The 19,553-nt window shown below is 40.6% G+C and overlaps 1 protein-coding gene across 1 annotated transcript in view; it reads right to left on the bottom strand.

The window, feature by feature from the left end:
• Nucleotides 1-16,392, bottom strand: part of NMNAT3 (nicotinamide nucleotide adenylyltransferase 3) — a gene marked incomplete at its 3' end in the record, with an annotated part of 62,845 nt that extends 46,453 nt beyond the window's left edge. The window contains exon 1 of the mRNA XM_082839415.1: nt 16,304-16,392. Coding sequence (XP_082695541.1) covers nt 16,304-16,352 — 49 coding nt within the window. The 5' untranslated portion in view covers nt 16,353-16,392. The remainder of the gene's footprint in view (nt 1-16,303) is intronic.
• Nucleotides 16,393-19,553: the final 3,161 nt, after the last annotated feature.

The following is a 19,553-nucleotide window of genomic DNA, read 5'->3' as shown; positions in this document are numbered from 1 at the left end:
ACAACCTAAGTCGATATTTGTATACACTACAAATGATCACCATGATAAGTCTAGTTACCATCCATCACCATACAGTTGACCCCCTTCCCCATTTAGCACCCCTGCCAAACCCCTTCCCCTCTGGTAACCACTAATCGGCTCTCTGTATCTATGAGTTTGTTTTTGTTTTGTCTGTTCGTTTGTTTTGTTTTTTAGGTTGCACATATAAGTGAAATCATATGGTATTTGTCATTCTCTCTCTGACTTATTTCACTTAGCTTAATACCTTCTAAGTCCATCCATGTTGTCGCAGATGGCAAGATTTCCTTTTTGTTTTTAACGACTGAGTAGTATTCCATTGTATATATATATATATATATATATACACCATATCTTCTTTATCCATTCATCTGTTGATGGGCACTTTGTATCCATATCTTGACTATTGTAAATAATGTTGCAATGCACATAGGGGTGCATGTATCTTTTCGAATCAGTGTTTTCATATTCTTTGGGTAAATACCCAGAAGTGGGATAGCTGGATCATATGGTAGCTCTATTTATAACTTTCTGAGACACCTCCATACTGTTTTCCATAGTGGCTGCACCAACATTCCCACCAACAGGGTATGAGGGTGAGATTCGTTATGTATTCGGGACTCCAGTTTTTTGCCGGATATGTGTTTTGCTATTTCAACTCTTTGTGAAGAATAAAACAGCAAAAAATTAAACAAAAAACATTGATTTCTTTTGGCTTTCTATCTGGTTGGGGGAAAGGAGAAGAGGGTGAGAAACGAGGGGAAAAGGTGGGAAGCATCTTATGCTTTATGAGGACACAAGCAATGGCTCCCATCTTTCACAGCACGTGCACATGAGCTGCAGTGAGGCAGATGCAAACCAGAATACGGGGGTGTGCAGGGTGCTCGGGAAGTGTCTGAGGGCCTTGATACAAGGCACACTCACAGGTGAGGTTCTGTTCACCCCCTAACCTGGCACAACCGAGTCTGGTGTGAGAGTACATACCGTGGAAACTGCCCCCCCTCAGAGACCCTGCCAGGATCTGTTTCCCTTCAGGCTACATCCCAAAGTAGAGATAGAAGGATAAGGAAAATGCTGATTTGTTATTAAATCAGAACAGCACCTCCTCTTGAAGGAATCTGGAGGGTAACATTGGTGCAGCCTCAAACCCTTAAAGCCTCAGAAGATGAGGAACAAATTGTCTTGGTTCCAAACAATTGCTGGAGTAATTCAACATTCTTAAATCTACCTTCTCCAGAAAGATCTCTTAAATTAGAAACATGAAAATGAACAGTTTTTCAGACCAGGCTGGGGTAATGCCCATGAATATATATTAAAATCACTCTGATTAATAAATGTCCGGGTGAGCCCAAGATTAAAGTAACATGCTGAGCTTATATAATATTTACTCATGCTCTGATGATATCTCCGAAAGCCCAGAAGACCCAGAACTGGGGCTGTCACTGCCTTAAATAGAATTATTATAGCTTAATTTTCCCCCTTACCTCAGACTGTACTGCACCACCATATCATGGTGCATTTAATTCTCTCAATATTCACTGTGTAATAAAGGATCAAAATTAAAGTCACAGGGGTAGCAAAAGTAACATGCACCACACTGGACACTGACCAGACATTTTTATTTAACACAGAAAACTGCTGGTGTAGCAATCCCACTACTGGGCATATACCCTGAGAAAACCATAATTCAAAAAGAGTCATGTACCAAAATGTTCATTGCAGCTCTATTTACAATAGCCCGGAAATGGAAACAACCTAAGTGTCCATCATCAGATGAATGGATAAAGAATATGTGGCACATATATACAATGGAATATTACTCAGCCATAAAAAGAAACGAAATTGAGTTATTTGTAGTGAGGTGGATGGACCTAGAGTCTGTCATACAGAGTGAAGTGAGTCAGAAAGAGAAAAACAAATACCGTATGCTAACACATATATATGGAATTTAAGAAAAAAAATGTCATGAAGAACCTAGGGGTAAGACAGGAATAAAGACACAGGCCTACTAGAGAATGGACTTGAGGATATGGGGAGCGGGAAGGGTAAGCTGTGACAAAGCGAGAGAGAGAAGCATGGACATATATACACTATCAAACGTAAGGTAGATAGCTAGTGGGAAGCAGCCGCATAGCACAGGGAGATCAGCTCGGTGCTTTGTGACCACCTAGAGGGGTGGGATAGGGAGGGTGGGAGGGAGGGAGACGCAGGAGGGAAGAGATATGGGAACATATGTATAACTGATTCACGTTTTTATAAAGCAGAAACTAACACACCATTGTAAAGCAATTATACTCCAATAAAGATGTTAAAAAAAAAATTACATTTCAGTTATTTAGTTCCAGGTTTTTTGCACTGAGGTTTGATAAAGTGATCTCTACAATTTTTTGCTTGGGAAATTTAGTTAAATTTTCTTTGAGGCATATTATATGGTCCTTTCTCACAAATGTTATAAAAATAACAGAAAATAAAGTACTTTCCCTGAGCTAAATAAAAGGAAAAAAAAAAGAAAACTGCTGGTGTAAATGATATTGTAATAACTATGCTCCAATTTAAAATGCAAGTCACTGAGAGGAACTCCTGGGAGCCATAAAATACCTTTCCCCTCCTCAAGGTTGTCCAAAGGGAAGAAAAGGACAAGGCTTTCAACCAGGTTGTTATCTTTACGATGCAATTTAATCTGGGATGCCACAAATGTGTGGGGCAGGATTGTTAGGCAATAATATCATAAAGTATCAAGAAAGTGCTAAAGAAAACAGAAGAAACAATTCTGCGGTTTTCTCACTTCCATGCGTAGATGTGAGAATATTATGTTAACCTGTCTGGTGGTGGCCACAGGACCGGGAGCTACTCTGAGCCCGCACTGCGGGGGCCCTGCTCAGGATGCAAGTGGAGAGACCAAACATGTATTGGATTTGTCCAGTAGGTTAGACCCTTCATACAGCATCTCGTTGAGCCCTTATAATAAATAACCTTTAAAGTTAGGAGATATTTTTCCCATGTTGCAGTTGAGGAAACACATGTCGGAGGGGTCAAGTAAATTGTTCCAGGTCATGCACTAGAAGGCGGATTTGATGCTAAGGCTGCCTTCAAAGTCAGTGTTCTCTCTGTGACCCCACGGTCATAGGGAAGGGAGCACGTCCTTTCTATGGTTCACCATTCTGCGTTCTTTCTCCTGTAGGTTGTGGCATCCAAGGGAAAGCAGGAAAAGAGATGAGAATCTCAGGAGCAACATCAAGTCAGAGCCGAGCGTGGCTGGGGAGCAGCCAGGGCCAGTTGGGGCCTGTGAGCGGGCAGAGGCGCGGCCTCCTGGATTCTGCCTAAGACAGGACAGAGATGTGGCTGAGAGCAGCTCTGTGCCCGCTCTGCTGCATGCACCTAGAAGACCAATGCTCTGCTTTCTGGGGGCATCTATTGAATCAATTATAAACAAAGCACAGAGAATAAAATCTGGAAAATATAGTTTGGGAAGCTGAATTCCAACCAGAGCGAAAGTCGGGAAACCTAGTCTGACACTGACAGTTTCTGAGCACTTGGAAAAAGTGATCACTGTTCAGAGTTAGCAAGAGTTTGCTGAGAATAAGTCATTTCCCTATTCGGTAGCGTTTCCAGATGGGCAGGTAAGTAACCACCATGAAGGCAGAGCCTCATCCAGGCATTTGCCAAGGTCTCATAAGATCACCTTGGCAACAGGGTGGGAAATGCACACAGGGCCATGCTGCAGGCAGGAGGAGTTGTCCAGGGCTGTGCACTTGCCCCCGAGGCTGAGTCCTGGTCACTCTGGAGAAGAGGGCTTGAACTCTGAGTCAGCCATCCCTGGCAGCAGATGGGGTCCGGCTATCCAGGTACAGGCTGCTGAGAGTATTCTAGCAGGTGATTTTCTGGAGGCCATCTATCTGAGGATCCCTGTGCCCAGGTTCCATCCATGGCAGAGACTTTACTTCGTAAGCATCTGATGAGACACTTGGTCAAAGGGCTTCAGTGAGTTCCCTTCACCTAAAGTCCACATTCCTTACCTGGCATTTCAGACTCCAAAATCAAGCCCCGACCACTCCCCTACTTTCTATGAGTTCACCCAGACTCTGCTCTCATCAAATCTGTCTTTGGGACTTGCACATTCAGGAGCCTGCTGGTGCATCTCTGCAGCACAGGGCAGTGAGAAGAACGCTGGCCTAGGGGCCCAAGGCCTGGGTTCAGGCCCCAGCTCCCCCACGTACTAACTTTGTAAGTGATAACCTCTCCAAGCCTCCGTTTCCCTGTCTATAAAGGTAGGGACAACACTACCTCCTGACCTTGAATACCTGCTGTGCCCCAGGCTTGCACTTCCACAGTCTCCTGTAATCATTAAAGCCCATGTGATGTGCTCTCGCGCGGGTCTCTCAAAGTCAACAGGTCTGAAGCTGAACTTGTCCCTCCCCAAGTCTGCTCCACTTCCAGACTCTCTCCTTCTCCGTGGGTGGCGCTCTCTCTCTCCCTCAGACCCAATCCACTATCAGGCCAGCTTCACCCTCTAATGACCTTCCCCATCCACCAACTTCTTTTCATTGACATGTCACCCTCTCATCAAAAGTATTGCTTAAATTGCCTCTTAACTGGCTTCCCTCCGCCCGCTCTTTAGTGCTAGGACGGCGGGGGCAGATACAAAGAGGAGGGAGGGAAAGGCAGATCTTCCCACAGCTCTTAGGATGAAAAACAGACTCCTTAACAATGGCCGGCAAGGCCCTCACGGTCTGCTCCCCAACCCTTTCCTCACCTCCTGTAACACTCCCCTCTGTTCCCGCTTCCCGGTCATCCCTCAGCGGCTCTGTCCTCTTCCCACGAGGAGCCTTTGTACACGCACTTTCCTGGTCCAAGAGTGCTCTTTCCCTGCATCCCCTGACCCAGGCCAACCTCACTTTCAACCTAAAATGTGCCTCACTATTCTTCTCCAGCTCAGTCCTTACATTTTCAGAAACACTTGCCCTGGATTCCTGCCTCTGTCAAGTTGCCTCACTGTTCACCCTGATAGCATCAGGAACTCCCCTCAGAGGCATTTGTCGCCCGAGTAATTTTACCTCTGTGGGATCTGATTAACGTCTGCTTCCTTGTTACAAACTGAATACTTATGTCCCCCCCAAATTCATATGTTGAGACCATACTCCCTGATGTGATGGTATTAGGAGATGGGGCCTTTGGGAGGTAATTGGGATTAGTCAGGGTCATGAGGGTGGGGCCCTCATGAATAGGATTCGTGACCTTATAAGAGTCATGAGAGAGCTTGCTTCCTCTCTCTGCTCTCCTCCATGTGAGGACATGATGAGAAGTCAGAGACTGCAACTCTGAAGAGTGCTCTTGCCACAAACTAACCATGCTGGCACCCTGATCTCAGACTTCCAGCCTCCAGACTGTGAGAAATAAATTTCTTTTGCTTACAAGCCACCCAGTCTATGGCATTTTTGCTTATAGCAGCCTAAACTGACGAAGGCACTCTCCCAGGGGCACAGGGCTCACTTTTGTTGCCTCTGCTTCTAGCACAGTTTCCAGCACAGACAGGCGCTCAACAAGAAGTTTGTTGAGTGAATGGAGGCAACACGGATGGCATGGTGGCTACAAGCACAGACTGCAGAGCAGACCGTCTCTACCCTGTGTGTGATGTCAGGCAAGTCACTCAACTTCTCTGAGCTTCAGCTTCCCCATGTGTAACATAGGGAGAGTGACAACATCCACCTCATAGGGTTGTTAGGAAGATTCAATGACCTTTGTTTAAATGTAATGTACTCAGAACACTACCTGACAAATAGTAAGGATGGTCTGTGTTTGTTAAATATGTAAAATGAACAGGTGCTAAATAATCATTAAATGAAGAAGTATTAATGAAGCTGACAGAAAACCTGATTTTAAAAAAGGAACACAAGTGGCTTGTTGTTGAAATATAGGCCAATGGCCAAGTCATGCTGACTAGAAATAACAAACTGTCTACGTAACAGAAAGCAGGATTTAAATTTAATTCAACCTTCGTTAGTAAGTTTGTGACTACATGTTGGGAAAACAACTACTTACAATTGGGAATACATCCAACATCTTAAGAGAAATGCCGGCTCAAATTCTTAATCCAAAGAAAGCTTTAGGTATGACGGATGCTACTGATTCGTCATACGCTGGGCTGAGTCATTTCTGTCAAAAATCAGCAATCCAAGATAAAACTCCCAAAGGAACTTTTAAAAACCACCCACGCCCACTACACGAATTCATCCATCAAGGCTTTGAGAATCTTCTTTGAGAGTTCCCCACACAGCACACAGTGCGCCCGTGATTAGAGGGCAACACTATAAAATACAGAGAATCCACAGACGTCACACATTCCTACCAGCCCTTATCATATTCCCCAACATTCTTTCAAGTAAAGGAGTATAACAAAATAGCTGGCTCAACATTTCGTCCTTTGAGCATGTATGACTTTTTGTCAGGGTATTAACAACGAAAATCTTCAGACCTAAGTTTTCATCCAATGTATAATTGTTTCTTACTATAAAGGGGCGTGTTATCACAGGACTAAAGACAGTAAAAAGTTGTGATATATTGTAGTGCCTCTGTCAGTTTTTAAGGTTTTGCTGTTGCTTCAGGAGAAAAAGGAAGGAAGGACAGTTGCAGTTTGAAGAAGGGGTGCTTGGCAAAGGGGAAAGGGCTCAAAACAACCAAGTCATTAGAGCTACGGCAGCAAACTAGGAATGAACTATTAATTTCTCCTCAAATGTACTACACAAATGGCTTCAGCTTGTCTAGTTCAATTTATATGAGGGTAATATTGAATTAAAATTGTGAGTTGTTTTAGTGAAAATACACCAACAGAAGGGAGATTTCATTTTCTTTATGAAAAGAGAAAGTCAGCTGTGAGGCCAGATTTTCATCCAGCCTTAACTGTGAGCTGATTCTGATTGAGAGAAAAGGCCCTGTTTAAATACTTGTCCCTGGAGAAATAAGGGGTCGGGTGATGGCTTGATGCACAGCTCTGCTGGCTATGGGAGGCTACAGCCAGTCACTGGGGCTGTGGGTAGGGGGAGAGGAAGCCCATCTGTGCAGAGAAGGGAAATTCTCACCACGCACCCCTCTCCATGACCTGGTTCTCCCTACCTCCAGCCTCATTTCTCTCCCATGTGCTGGAACGTGATTCTCTTCCACCTCTGTGTTTTACCAGTGCTGCTTTCTCTGCCCATAATGCCCTCTAAACTATGCTTGGCTAAGTCTTCCATGTTCTTGAAGCCTTGGGTGTCATCTCTTCCAAAAAGCTTTCCCCAACCGCCAGGTGAGAGATGTCTCTCTATTGCATCTAGTGCCTCAATCACTTGCCACCATGTGTCTCTCATCACCTACATTGTGCATCCCTCTTGGGCAGGAGATGCAACTTAATGGATTCTATTTCCAGCAACAGTGCCTGGCATGAAGAAGATGCAGTAGGTATCTGTGGAACGTTGAAAGATGTCAACCCGCTGTGTAACACACAAAGACACAGGCGGCAGAATCCATTCTGGACTTTCAAAAATGACCAGGTACTTTCTATGCAAGAATGACTGAGAATAAAGGCAAGAAGATGCTCGAGGTCATATGTGAGGCCTCTCTACCTATTAATACTTTAAGTTACAGAAATCATATGCAATATAAAAATATATTGTATCCATATGATTAATTATTCACACATTCTGTGGTTATCGTGAGCTTTAAGGATGAGGAATATTCTCTGACACCTCGCTGAGCCATGCTAGAGCCTGACCATGTGCTAAATGAGAGTCTGCAAGTACATGAAGTATCCAAAGTCTCCAATACAGTGTACAGATGTACCTGCCCGGGAAGCAGCACATTGCACAAAGTAGAGTACAGGCCCTGCCCTGAAAAACCTCAGAGCGAAGACAACAGGGGCATTTCTGATGAGTCAGGGTTGCCGGGAAAAGCCGCTTAGTGGCTAAGAGTCAAGCAGATGTTTATTCCAAGCAAAGTAGATGCTATACACCCTGAAAAGAACATGATTCCACAAACTACTTTAAGACATATAGGGAATACATTCCTACTTTCTCCCAAATAGAAATATTCTTTGTTTCCCCCCCATACTTGCCTTAGGATAAATTTTGTGAAGTGGCATTGCTAGACTATGGATATATACTTTTTTTTTTCTAAGAGATAAGGACATTTTATTTTTGACTTGTAAGAGATTGACAAGCTGTTTTCCACAGCCATTGAACTATTCACTTCCTTCCTGTAGTGTATTAGAAGTCCAATTACTCTACATCTTTGCCCAGAGTTGGTATGACTGGTCTTTTCAATTTTGGCTGTTCTAATAGGGGTGCAGGGGTATCTCATTGTGATCTTATTCTGCATTTTCTGTATGCAGTTAAGCATCTTTCTGTGTGCTTATTTGCCATCTATATGACTTCTTTGGTGAAGAGTCTGTTCAAATAGTTCCTCCAATTTTTACTGCGTTATTTGGTTTTTTAAAAAATTACTGTATTGAGATGTTCTTATATATTCTGGATAAAAGTCCTTTAACAGATTTATGCTTTGCAAATCCTTTCTCCCAGGCTATGGCTTGTCTTTTATTCTCTTAGTGTCTTTTGAAGAGGAGAAGCTTTTAATTTTGATGAAATCTAATTTGTCTTTTTTTTTTTTTTCCTGTTTTGGATCACGCTTTTGGTAGTGTCTTATCTAAGAAATCTGTAACCTAAGGTCACAAAGATTTTCTCCTGTTTTCTTCTAGAAATTTCATAGTTTTATGCTTTACATTAAAGTTTATGATCTATTTTGAGTTAGTTTTTGTATATGGTGCAAGCTTCGGGTTGAATGTTATTTTTTTGGGGGGGGTAGGGGGGAACATATGGATATTCAATTGTTCCATACCATTTTTTGAAAAGAGTATCCTTTCTCTTCTGAATTGCCCTTTGCATCTTTGTCAAAACTCAGTTATCTATGTAAGGGGGGGGTCAAATTTCGTGCTCACTATTCTGTTCCATTGATCTATTTAACTATTTTCACACCAATACCACACTGTAACAAGTACTGTAACTTTATAATTAGTCTTGAAAATCAGATAGTGTCAATCTTCCAACTTTGTTCCATTTTTTTCAAAATTACTTTGGCTATCCTGGGTCATTTGCATTTCCATATGAATTTTAGAATTAGCTTATCAATTTTTACCAAAAAGCTTATTGGGGTTGAATTGAACCTATAAGTAAATTTGGAGAGAAATGAAATCTTAACACTGTTGAGTCTTCCAACCCACAAAACAAGGCATATCTCTCCATTTTAACTAGGTTGTATTAAATTTATCGCAACAATATTTTGTAGATTTTAGCATATGGATCTTTGCACACTTTTGCCAGATTTATCCCTATTTCTTTTTTTATGCTATTGTAAATGGTATTATTTAAAAATTTTAATTTATGATTCTTTGCTGCTTGTATATAGAAATGCAATGATTTTTATGTATTTGTCTCATATCTAGCAACATTATGAAACTCACCTATGAGTTCTAGGAGCTTTTTTGTAGATTTCTATGTATGTTCTCCATAGATGATTATGTCATCAACATTTTTTTTCCTATTCCAGTCTAGATGACTTTTATTTCTTTTTCTTGCCTATTGTTTTGGCTAGAACCTCCAGTACAATGTTGAATAGAAGTGATAAGAATGGACATCCTTATTTTGTTCCTCATCTTCTGATTGGAGAGTTTAATACATTTACAGTTAGGGTAATTACTGATAAGGAGGGACTTACTTCTGTCATAGTGCTATTTGTTTTCTATATGCCTTATATATTTTTGTCCCTCATTTCCTGCATTACTGTCTTTTAGTTGATTTTTTAGTAGTGAAACGTTTAAATTCCTTTCTCATTTTCTCTTGTGTATTCTATAGCTATTTTATTTCTGGTTACCATGGATTACATTTAACATCCAAAAGTTATAACACTCTAATTTGAATTTATACCTGCTTAACTTCAATGACATACAAAATCTCTGCTCTTTTAACGCTCTGTCCCCACCCCTTTTGGTGGTTGATGTCACAAAATTACATGTTCATACGTTGTGTGCCCCAAACTAGTAATTCTTTTAAATGAATTAATCTCTTAAATTATGTAGAAAGGCAGACTTGAAGTTACAAACCAAAGTTACAATAATACTGGCTTATTTTAGACCAAGTTTTTTTTTCTTTAAGTGTATTAATCTCTTAAATTGTGTAGAAAATAAAAAGTACAGTTACAAACCATTGTTACTAGCTTTTACAATTTCCCATGTATTTACCTTTATTGAGATCTTTATTTCTCCATACAAATTTGAGTTACTGTCTTGGGTCCCTTCATTTCACCTGCAGGACTCCCTGAGCATTTCTTGCAGGTGTAGTGGTAACAAATTCCCTCAGCTTGTTTTATCCAGGAATGTCTTAATTTTCCTCTCACTTTTGAAGGATAGTTTTGCAAGATATGGGATTCCTTGTTTTTTTTGGCCACGGTGCGCAGCTTGTGGGATCTTAGTCCCCTGACCAGGGATTGAACCCGCATCCTTGGCAGTGGAAGAGCAGAGTCCTAACTGCTGGATCACTGGGGAATTCCCCAGATATGGGATTCTTAGTTGACAGCTTTCTTCCAGCCCTTTGAATATATCAGTACACTGCTTTCTGGCCTCCAAAGATTCTGATGAGAAATCTGCTGAAAATCCTATTGAGGATCCCTGTACGTGATGATTTGCTTCTCTTGCTGTTTTCAAGAATTATCTTTGTCTTTGGTTTTTGAAAGTTTGATTATAATGTGTCTTAGTGTGGATCTCTTTGAGTTCATCTTACTTGAAGTTGGTTGGGCTTCTTGGATGTTTGTATTTATATCTTTCATCAAATTTGGGAAGTTTCAGCCATTATTTCTTCAAATATTCTCTCTGCCCCTTTCTTTCTCTTTTCCTTCTTGGAATCTCACAACGTCCACCTTATGGTGTCCCATAGGTCACTTAGGCTCTGTTCACTTTTCTTTAATCTTTTTTCTTTCTGTTCCTCAGACTTGATAATTTCCATTGTCCTATCTTCACGTTTGCTAATTCTTTTTTTCTGCCTGCTCAAATATGCCTTTGAATCTCTCTAGTGAACTTTTCATTTCCATTCTTACATCTTTCATCTCCAGAATTCCTTTTTGGTTTCTTTTTAGGTTTTCTATCCCTTTATTGATATTTCCATTTCATTATGGTTTTCCATTTCATAGATGGTTTCTTGACTTTCTCCACATCTTCCTTTAGTTATCTGAGTATCTTTAAGACAGCTGTTTTAAAGTCTTTGTCTAGTAGATCTGCCATCAGGTCTTTTTCAAGGGTGATTTTTGTTTATTTATTTATTTTTCCTTTGAATGGGCCATACATTCCTGTTTCTTTATATGCCTTCTGATTTTTTTGGTTGAAAACAACATTTGACTCTAATGATGTGGTAACTCTGGAAATCAAATGATTCTCCTTCCCCAGCATTTGATATTTTTGGTTGTTGTTATTACTTATTGTTTTTTGACGGTTGTAGGCTGTCTTTGTGCTGAGGATCAGCCCAAAGTATAAAGTTAAAGTCTTCTCAGTCTTTTTTCAGACTTTCCCTAGGCATGTGTGGTCACTTTTTAATTTTTCCCATATATGCAGTTAATTTTGAATGTCCTAGTCTCTAATGTCTGGCTCCCAAAAGGGGAAAAAGAGAAAAAGGAGGGGAGGGGAAAGCATGTTGATTGTTTAAATCCCCTGGAAGTTACTTCAGCCAGAGAGGGAGGGGCTTGCAACAATGAGAGGAGATGCAACAATGGCTGGCCACCTTCGTCTGCACATCAGTGATCAGAGGCAGTAACCAGAGATCAGAGCACAGATCCCCAATATTTGGAAGACAGAGGCCCTTTTCCCCACACTGGCTCCCACAAGCTGTGTGCAGGCTGTTCCAGGAACATGGGCACAGCTGCCTGCCATGTGGCTGGGGGTGGGGGAGGGGTAGCTCTTACTGGGCTAAGAGCTGAAGTTGACTAAACTTAACTGCACTTTATCTGTCCGTGTCTTCCACTGGATGTAGTCCGTCTTCAACAGACTTCAGTATTCCAAAATGGTTACATCAGACAGATTCTGTTGGTGCAATTATTGTTTAGGTGGGGAGACAGATTCCTGTGGCTTCCTACTCTGCCATCTTCCCAGGAACCTTTGTGGGATGTTTTTTAAATCACAAATTAAACCTCTTTTGTTGGTATAAAGCTATTTAGGTTACTTGTTTCTTCTCATTTAAAAAAAATCTATTTTTGAATGAGCTTTGGTAGCATGTCTTTTGAGGGGTTTGTCTATTCCAATTTTTAAAATGATCAAATTTGTAGGCATAAAGTTGTTTATAATATTCCCTTATATTTTCTATATAAGTTTTCAAAATCTATAGTTATGTCACCTCTCTCATTCCTGATAATAGTAATTTATGTCTTTCCTCTTTATTTTACTGTTAGTATGGCTAGAGGTTTATAACTTTTATTGATTTTCTCAAAGAAACAACTATTGGTTCAACTGATTTTCTGTAAAGTGTTTCTGTTTTCTCTTTAATTGATGTCTGCTCTGTTCTTCATTATTTCCTTTCTTATGCTTATTTTGTTTTTCATTTGTTCCTCTATTCCTAATTTCTTAATATAGCTGAAGTCGTTGATTTAAAACCTTTCTTTTTTTTCTAATATAGTGTTTAGTTAGTGCTACAATTCCCCCTAAGTATTGCTTTAGTGACATACCCAAATTTTTGAATATATTCGACTTTAATTTTCATTCAGTTCAAAATATTTTCTCATTTCCATCTTGATTTCCTTTGTGACACATGGGTTTTTTAGAAGTGTGTTATTCCATTTTGATATTTGGGGAATCTTCCAGAAATCTTTCTATTATTGATTTCTCATGTAATTCCATTGTGGTCAGAGAACACATTTTGTAGGATTTCAAGCCTTATACATTTATTGAAGCTTCTTTTATGGCCCAGAATATAGTCTATCTTGGTAAATGTTCTCTGTGCCCTTGAAAGGAAAGTGTATTCTGTTGATGTTTGGTTAGTGTTCTATGAAAGTCAACTAAGTTGAATTGGTTGATAGTCTTGTTCAAGTCTTCTATATCCTTAATAATTTTCTGCATATTTATTCTATCAATTAGTGAGAAGAGACTTAAAATATCAGACTGTAATTGTGGATTTGTCTATTTCTCCTTGCTGTTCTATATGTTTTTATTCTTATGTATTTTGATATTCTATTATTACATTTTAAAAAGGTTTAGGATTATTATTTCCTCTCAAAGAATTGACCTCTTTATAATTATGAAATGACTTCCTTTATTCCTGTTAATATTCTTACCTCTGAAATCTCCTTTCTCTGACACTAGAGCTGTTTCAGCTTTCTTTTAATTAGTGTTTGCATGGGAGAGTTGTCTATTCATTTACTTTGAACCTAATTGTGTCTTTATATTTGGTATGTTTCTTGTAGGCATCAAATAATTGTAGTTGGGTCCTGCTTATTTTATCCAATCTGACAATGCCTGCCTTTTAGCAGAAGTTGTTAGACTACTTATATTTAAAGTGATTATTGATATGATTAGGTTTAAGTCTATCATTTTGTTATTTGCTTTCTATTTGTCCCATCTATTCTTTGGTCCCTCATTCCCCTTCTTCTTCCTTCTTAGATTAACTGAGTATATTCTCATGCTATTTTATCTCCATTGAAAGCTTATGAGTTATAACTGTTTGCTTTTTTATTTTAGTGGTTGCATTAGGGTTTATAATATATATCTTTAACTTATCACAGTCTACCTTTAAGTGATATTATAAAACTTCATGTATAGCATAAAAACCTTACAATAGTATTCTTCTATTTTTCCCCTCCCAGTCTTTTTGATACTGCTGTCATATATTTTACTTCCACATATGTTATAAACCCCAAAATATATTGTTATTTTTGTTTAAATGGTCAATTATCTTTTAAAGAAATTTAAATAATAAAAAACATATATAATTACCCATGTGGTTATCAATGCTCTGTATTCCTTTGTGTAGATACATTTTTCCATTTGGTATCATCTGCCTTCTGCCTAAATGAATTTGGTATTTCTTGTGGTGCAGGTTTGCTGGTGGTGAAACCATTCAGCTTTTGTAGATCTGCAAGTGTCTTTACTTTGCCTTTGTTTTTGAAAGATATTTTTGCCAGATATAGAATCCTAGATTGACACTTTTTTTCTTTCAGTACTTTAAATATCTGTACCACTGAATTCCCTTTTGCTGAATTAAGAAACAGGAAATCTGCTATCTTCTTTATTTGTTCTTCTGTAGCTGCCTTTAAGATTTTCTCTTTATTATCGGTTTTGAGAAACCTTATTATCATATACCTTGGCGTTGTTTTCTTCCTGTTTCTTGTGCGTGGGGTTTGTTGAGCTACTTGATTAAATCAAATTTTCACCAAATTTGAAAACATTTCAGTGATTACTTCTTCAAATATTTTTTCTGTTCTTTGTTTCTTTTCCTTCCAGGAGTTCAGTTACAAGTATATTAAGATGATTTAAATTATCTCATATCTCACCAATATTCATTTCTTTATTTTTAAAAATTCTTTTTTCTCTTTATGTTTCATTTTGGATTGTTTCAGTTTGGATAGACTGTTATAGCTTCCAGTTCACTAACCTTTTCTTCTGCAGTGTCTAATCTGTTGTCAATCCTATCCAGTTTATTTTTCATCTCACCTACTGTAGTTTTCATGTCTAGATATTTGAGTCCTTTTAATATGTTCCATGTCTCTACTTAATTTTTGAACATATGTCACATAACTATTGTAATCTTTAATGTCCTAGTCTGCTAATTCTAACATCTGCATCAGTTCTGGTTTGACTTCCATTGATTGATTTTTCTCCTCATTATGGATGTGTATATAGACTTCAATTCTTTTTTTCTATGGAAAACCAAGTTGCCCTCCAAAAATGTTTTATCATTTCCCATCACTACCAATACATGAGTGTTTGTTTCCCTCCCTATCCTGCCAGCACTGAATTTTGACAATCTTTAATCTTTGCCTATCTCATTGGCTAGAACTATTTACTACCACAACGGATATTTATTGAGCACCAGCTATAAGCCTAGTGACAGACGGTGGCAATTCTGTGGTGTTCAAGCAGTCACAGTAGCTGCCCTCATGGTGCTTATTACCTTGTGGTGTTTATGTTTTTATTTGCATTTTCATTGATTATTAGTGACGTTGAGCAGCTTTTCTCAAGTTTACTGTCCATTTATATGTCTTCTTTGGTATATGGCTTACTAATGCTCACTGACCAGTTTTAAGTTAACTGTTTGGATTTTTTATTCCTATGTCAGAGCTATTTATTTACTAAAAATAAATACTTAACTTTTTGAGAAATTAAAAAATGTTTTGTAAACAAAGACATTTCTTTAAAATAAATTAATATTTGTAAGTAATTTCTTTGAAGAAATGATTTACATGTTACTCAAATTTTTTTTCTATGTTAAAAGTAAATAGAAGTTGATTTTGGTTTAAAAACAGTAAACATTTTTGAGCAATGCAAAAATACAAAATACATATATGGATACATAAGAGATACATAAATACGTAGTGAATAAAACTTTCATATGTATCTGACATCGACAAATAAATGACTTATATTCTTTAGAAATAATCATGCAGATTACAAATGCCACTTTACTCTCTTAATAATGAAATGGAAAGTCAAGGAGATGGAACATTTCCAGATTAAATATTTCCAGCTGATTAAATATTTCTGGCAAAGCCATGCCATCTGTATTAGAAATGCCCTATACACAAGTCTGTTAATTTGTAATTGTCTAAGATCTATTCTTTCAAAGGAGAACGTGTCAGAATCCCCATTACAGAACGTTTGTTTACCCACTGAAGAGTAGCAGGAGTTCTCAAAGGTACATGCTACCTATTCATCTGGCTCTGTGGGTAATGCTTCCTGGAGCCCCAGGAAGGACGCCCTGATTGAGACACAGGCTCTATAACGTGCCCAGTTGTCTTTTTAGCATTAACGGTCAATGTGAAGTGGACAGGGAGGTAGTGGATCCTGAGAAGCATTTCAACTCTATGGCCAGGGATATGACTTGTACACATGTCACACGGCTAAGGGGTGTTTGCCCTCTGAATATGATGGAGGAAATGTATGTCACCAGTTATGCTGTGAATGAATAAATTGAACAGTTTTAATAATGGGGATGATGACAGCAGCCAGCAAAGCCCCAAGAGGCCCAACCCACCAGTTCTTCCATCGGACCTGGGCCCCGGGACTGACCTGTTTGGTGAAGGTGGTCTCTGGCCACCTCAAACAAGCGCAGGTGCATGTTGGTGATGGGGTTGAAGGAGCCACAGGCCAGGAGCACCACGGGGATTCGGCTCTTCATCTTGTCAGGCGCATTCACACTCGCTGCAGCAGCCACCCTGCCTTCATTGGGACAAAAACTCACGTCAGGGAGTTGGCACCAAGACAAGTGTCAAGATCAGCGTCTCTAAGCCACACACAGGCCATTACTTCTCACTTGTAAGATGACTGAGGAGGCAAGAATAACAGTAACAACATTTACGGGAGGTTCACCATGGGCCAGGAACTGTGCCAAGCACCACACCAAGGTACAGCTCTTATCTTACCAAATGCTTTCAACTCAACCCTGAGTAGTTACTTATACAGCTCAGGGACCTTAGAAGCTGCAAGGCCAGGACTGGAACCCAGGCAGCCTGACCCATAACCTCTATATCCTCCCTGTGCTCTGATGGATCCCCTTGGTCCAAAGGCATATGTAAGATGCCCAAAATGTCATCTCTGAGAGTCCAAATAGAGTCACAGGCCTCAGAGCAGAGCGGAACTTTTTAAAAACTTACTTTAAAATAATTTCAGACTTACAAAAAAAGTTGCAAAATTTGTACAAAGAATTCCTATATACCCTTTACACAGAGTCCCCAAAGGTTAACATTTTACCACACTTGCTACATTCATTCTCCCTCTCCGTATACACACACATATCTGTAAATACCTATAATTTTTTTCTGAAATGTTTGAGAATAAGTTGTAGACATAATACCTCTTTAAATACTTCAGTATGTGTTTTCTAAGAGCAAAGACATTTTCTTATATAACTGCGGAACAACGATTAAAATCAGAAAATTAACATTGCTACAGGACTATAATCTAATCTACAGGTCTTTTCTGATGTCACTCACTGTCTTTATCTGGGGCCCAAGCATTTTTTGAGAGGGTCAGGCCCAGACACTCTCCATACATAGTTCATTTATCCTCACAACAACCTTATAAGTGTAAGTAATATTATCCTCATCTTGCATATGAGGAAACTGAGGCTCAGAGAGGGACTCTCATTTGCCCTAGGTCACACAGCCAGTAAGAGGTAGAACTAGGAGTCAAACCAAGGCCTAACTCCAGTGAAGCTATTCATGAACATTCCAGGAGGCAGTGCCTCAGTGGCAGGAGAGCCCCTATCAGCCAACCTGCCCTGGAGCCCAGGCTGTTTTCTGCTTTACTCTAACCTCACCCAGGTGCTGAAAGCTACAGGGTAAGGAGACAAGAGGGTGGGCCCAGAGGAGGGCTGGGTGGAGACTGAAAGGGCAGCGGCCAGCTGGGAGTGGACCTGCCTCCTGGTACTGGGAAGGCTTAAGCACCTCCTTGGGTACATAGAGAAGTTGTTCTGGCAGTGTTCTGAGCTATGGTGGTGTGAGGATAAAAAACTCTCAACATAGCTGGGCCGTGGTTTCTTCCCACTTCCTTTGAGGCAGCAGGGACACCCCCTGCTGCGTGAGAAGAAAGCAGCCCGCGTGACCGCTGCCGGCCCTGGAGGGAGGATCTTTAATGAGATAGTATTCGCAGAGTGTGCTGAGCTAGTCACAAGAGCAGCCTTGAAATGAGTGTATCCGAAGAGGCTGGCCGTTTTCTACAACTGTTAGGAAGCCTTTCAAAATTCTACTTCGTTCTGACAAAATAGTATTTTTTTTAGAGCCCTTAAAACATGTAACTGCAGCATCTCAGGTAACCCGGGGTTTTGATCCATTTTCTCCAAAGTTCCCCAAAACTGTAAATTAGAACATTAGTTTGAATGGTGGCATCAATGCGATGCAGTGCGACGATGGGAAGGTGAACAAATGATATACAGGAAGTGTGTGTCTGTCTTTTCTTTCCTTGCGTGGTCACACTGAGCCACGCCGCTCTGACAGCGACTGACTCTGTCTGAGCCGCACCTCAGGCTGGAGGTCGCAGGGGGTGCACATTCCCAGGCTCAGGAACGAGGTCAGTGCACCTGCACCATCTGTTTACGCCAACGTGCTTCAACTAAACACCCTCCCAAGCCCAAACCCAGAGAAATACAATGATAGGGCTGAAATGGACTCCTCCGGGGGTTCAGCAGAGAATACACCAGGCTCCAATTTGAGTGCGTCTCGAAGGTCGGATGCATGCCATAAAAGTGACTCATCTGCCCTATCATGTCATAGTATCTGGCGAGATGAAGCAAGTGTGGGGGACTTTTGCTACTGGGAAAGGCTTCTCACCAATAAGCATTTAATAGAGGTCCACCGAGTGCACAGCAATTGCAGCTGAGGGATTTAACAAGTTGAGAAGGTGGCATACGGTCTTCTTGGAATTTATCATTAAACTGGAGGCAAGGCAAACAGATTCCACATCCGGATCCCGCCCCCTCTCCAGTTTACCGCCTCCCACTTCACAGTCATCCCGATAGCATTTCATCCAGCTCCTCAAATACAACACGCAGCTCCGTCCTCCTGCTGGTGCAAATGCTCTTCCGACCACCTGAAACGAACGCCCTCCTCGCTCCTGCCTTCAAGGTGTTCTCCTTGGAGGCCAATGCCTCCTCACACCCCCACCACGCTAACTGTACCTGTTACTTTATCACTTTCTTCTTTCACGGACCACAGACCTGTCACTGCCTTGTTTCCGCGTCTCTCTTCCCCAAGTAGAAGGTGAACTCCTCCAGGGAGGTTTCTTGTTCATCTAGGCCCCTCAACTCCTGCAGGGGGCCTGGCACACAGGTACTCAGGAATGTGGCACAAACGAGAGAATGAGGGACTCTCCCTGACCAAGCATCCTCCTTTTCAGATGGCGACCTCCTCTCTTTGTTTCTGTCCCAAGTAGTCAATGGATTGGGCCTTCCAGGGATATAAGCTGACCTTTCCAGCTTCCCAGGGGCACCTAAGGCCCCTCCCCAAGACCCCACTCCACCCAACTCAGACTGAAAGCAAACAACATATTCCTGCCTTGTTGTGTCATCTTCGATGCCAGGAGCCCATCAATAGGGATATACCAGCCTCCTGCACGCTGACACCAAGGTCATTCCTCCACCCTGGAGATCATCAGCTGTGGCTTTGCCAGGTGAAGGGACTTTGAAGGCACGATTAAATTAAGGATCAGAAATGCAGAGGTTATCCTGGATTATCCGGGTGGGCCAATTTTAACATGATTAGGGTACTAATAAAAGGGAGCAGGAGGGTCACATACAGGAAGACATAAGGGCCAAAGCAGCGAT

This window comes from Leucopleurus acutus (genome assembly GCF_964270905.1).
Source record: "Leucopleurus acutus genome assembly, chromosome: 5".
Classification (NCBI taxonomy): domain Eukaryota; kingdom Metazoa; phylum Chordata; class Mammalia; order Artiodactyla; family Delphinidae; genus Leucopleurus; species Leucopleurus acutus.
Note: the sequence above shows the minus strand (reverse complement) of the source record. Positions and strands in the feature narration are given on the sequence as shown.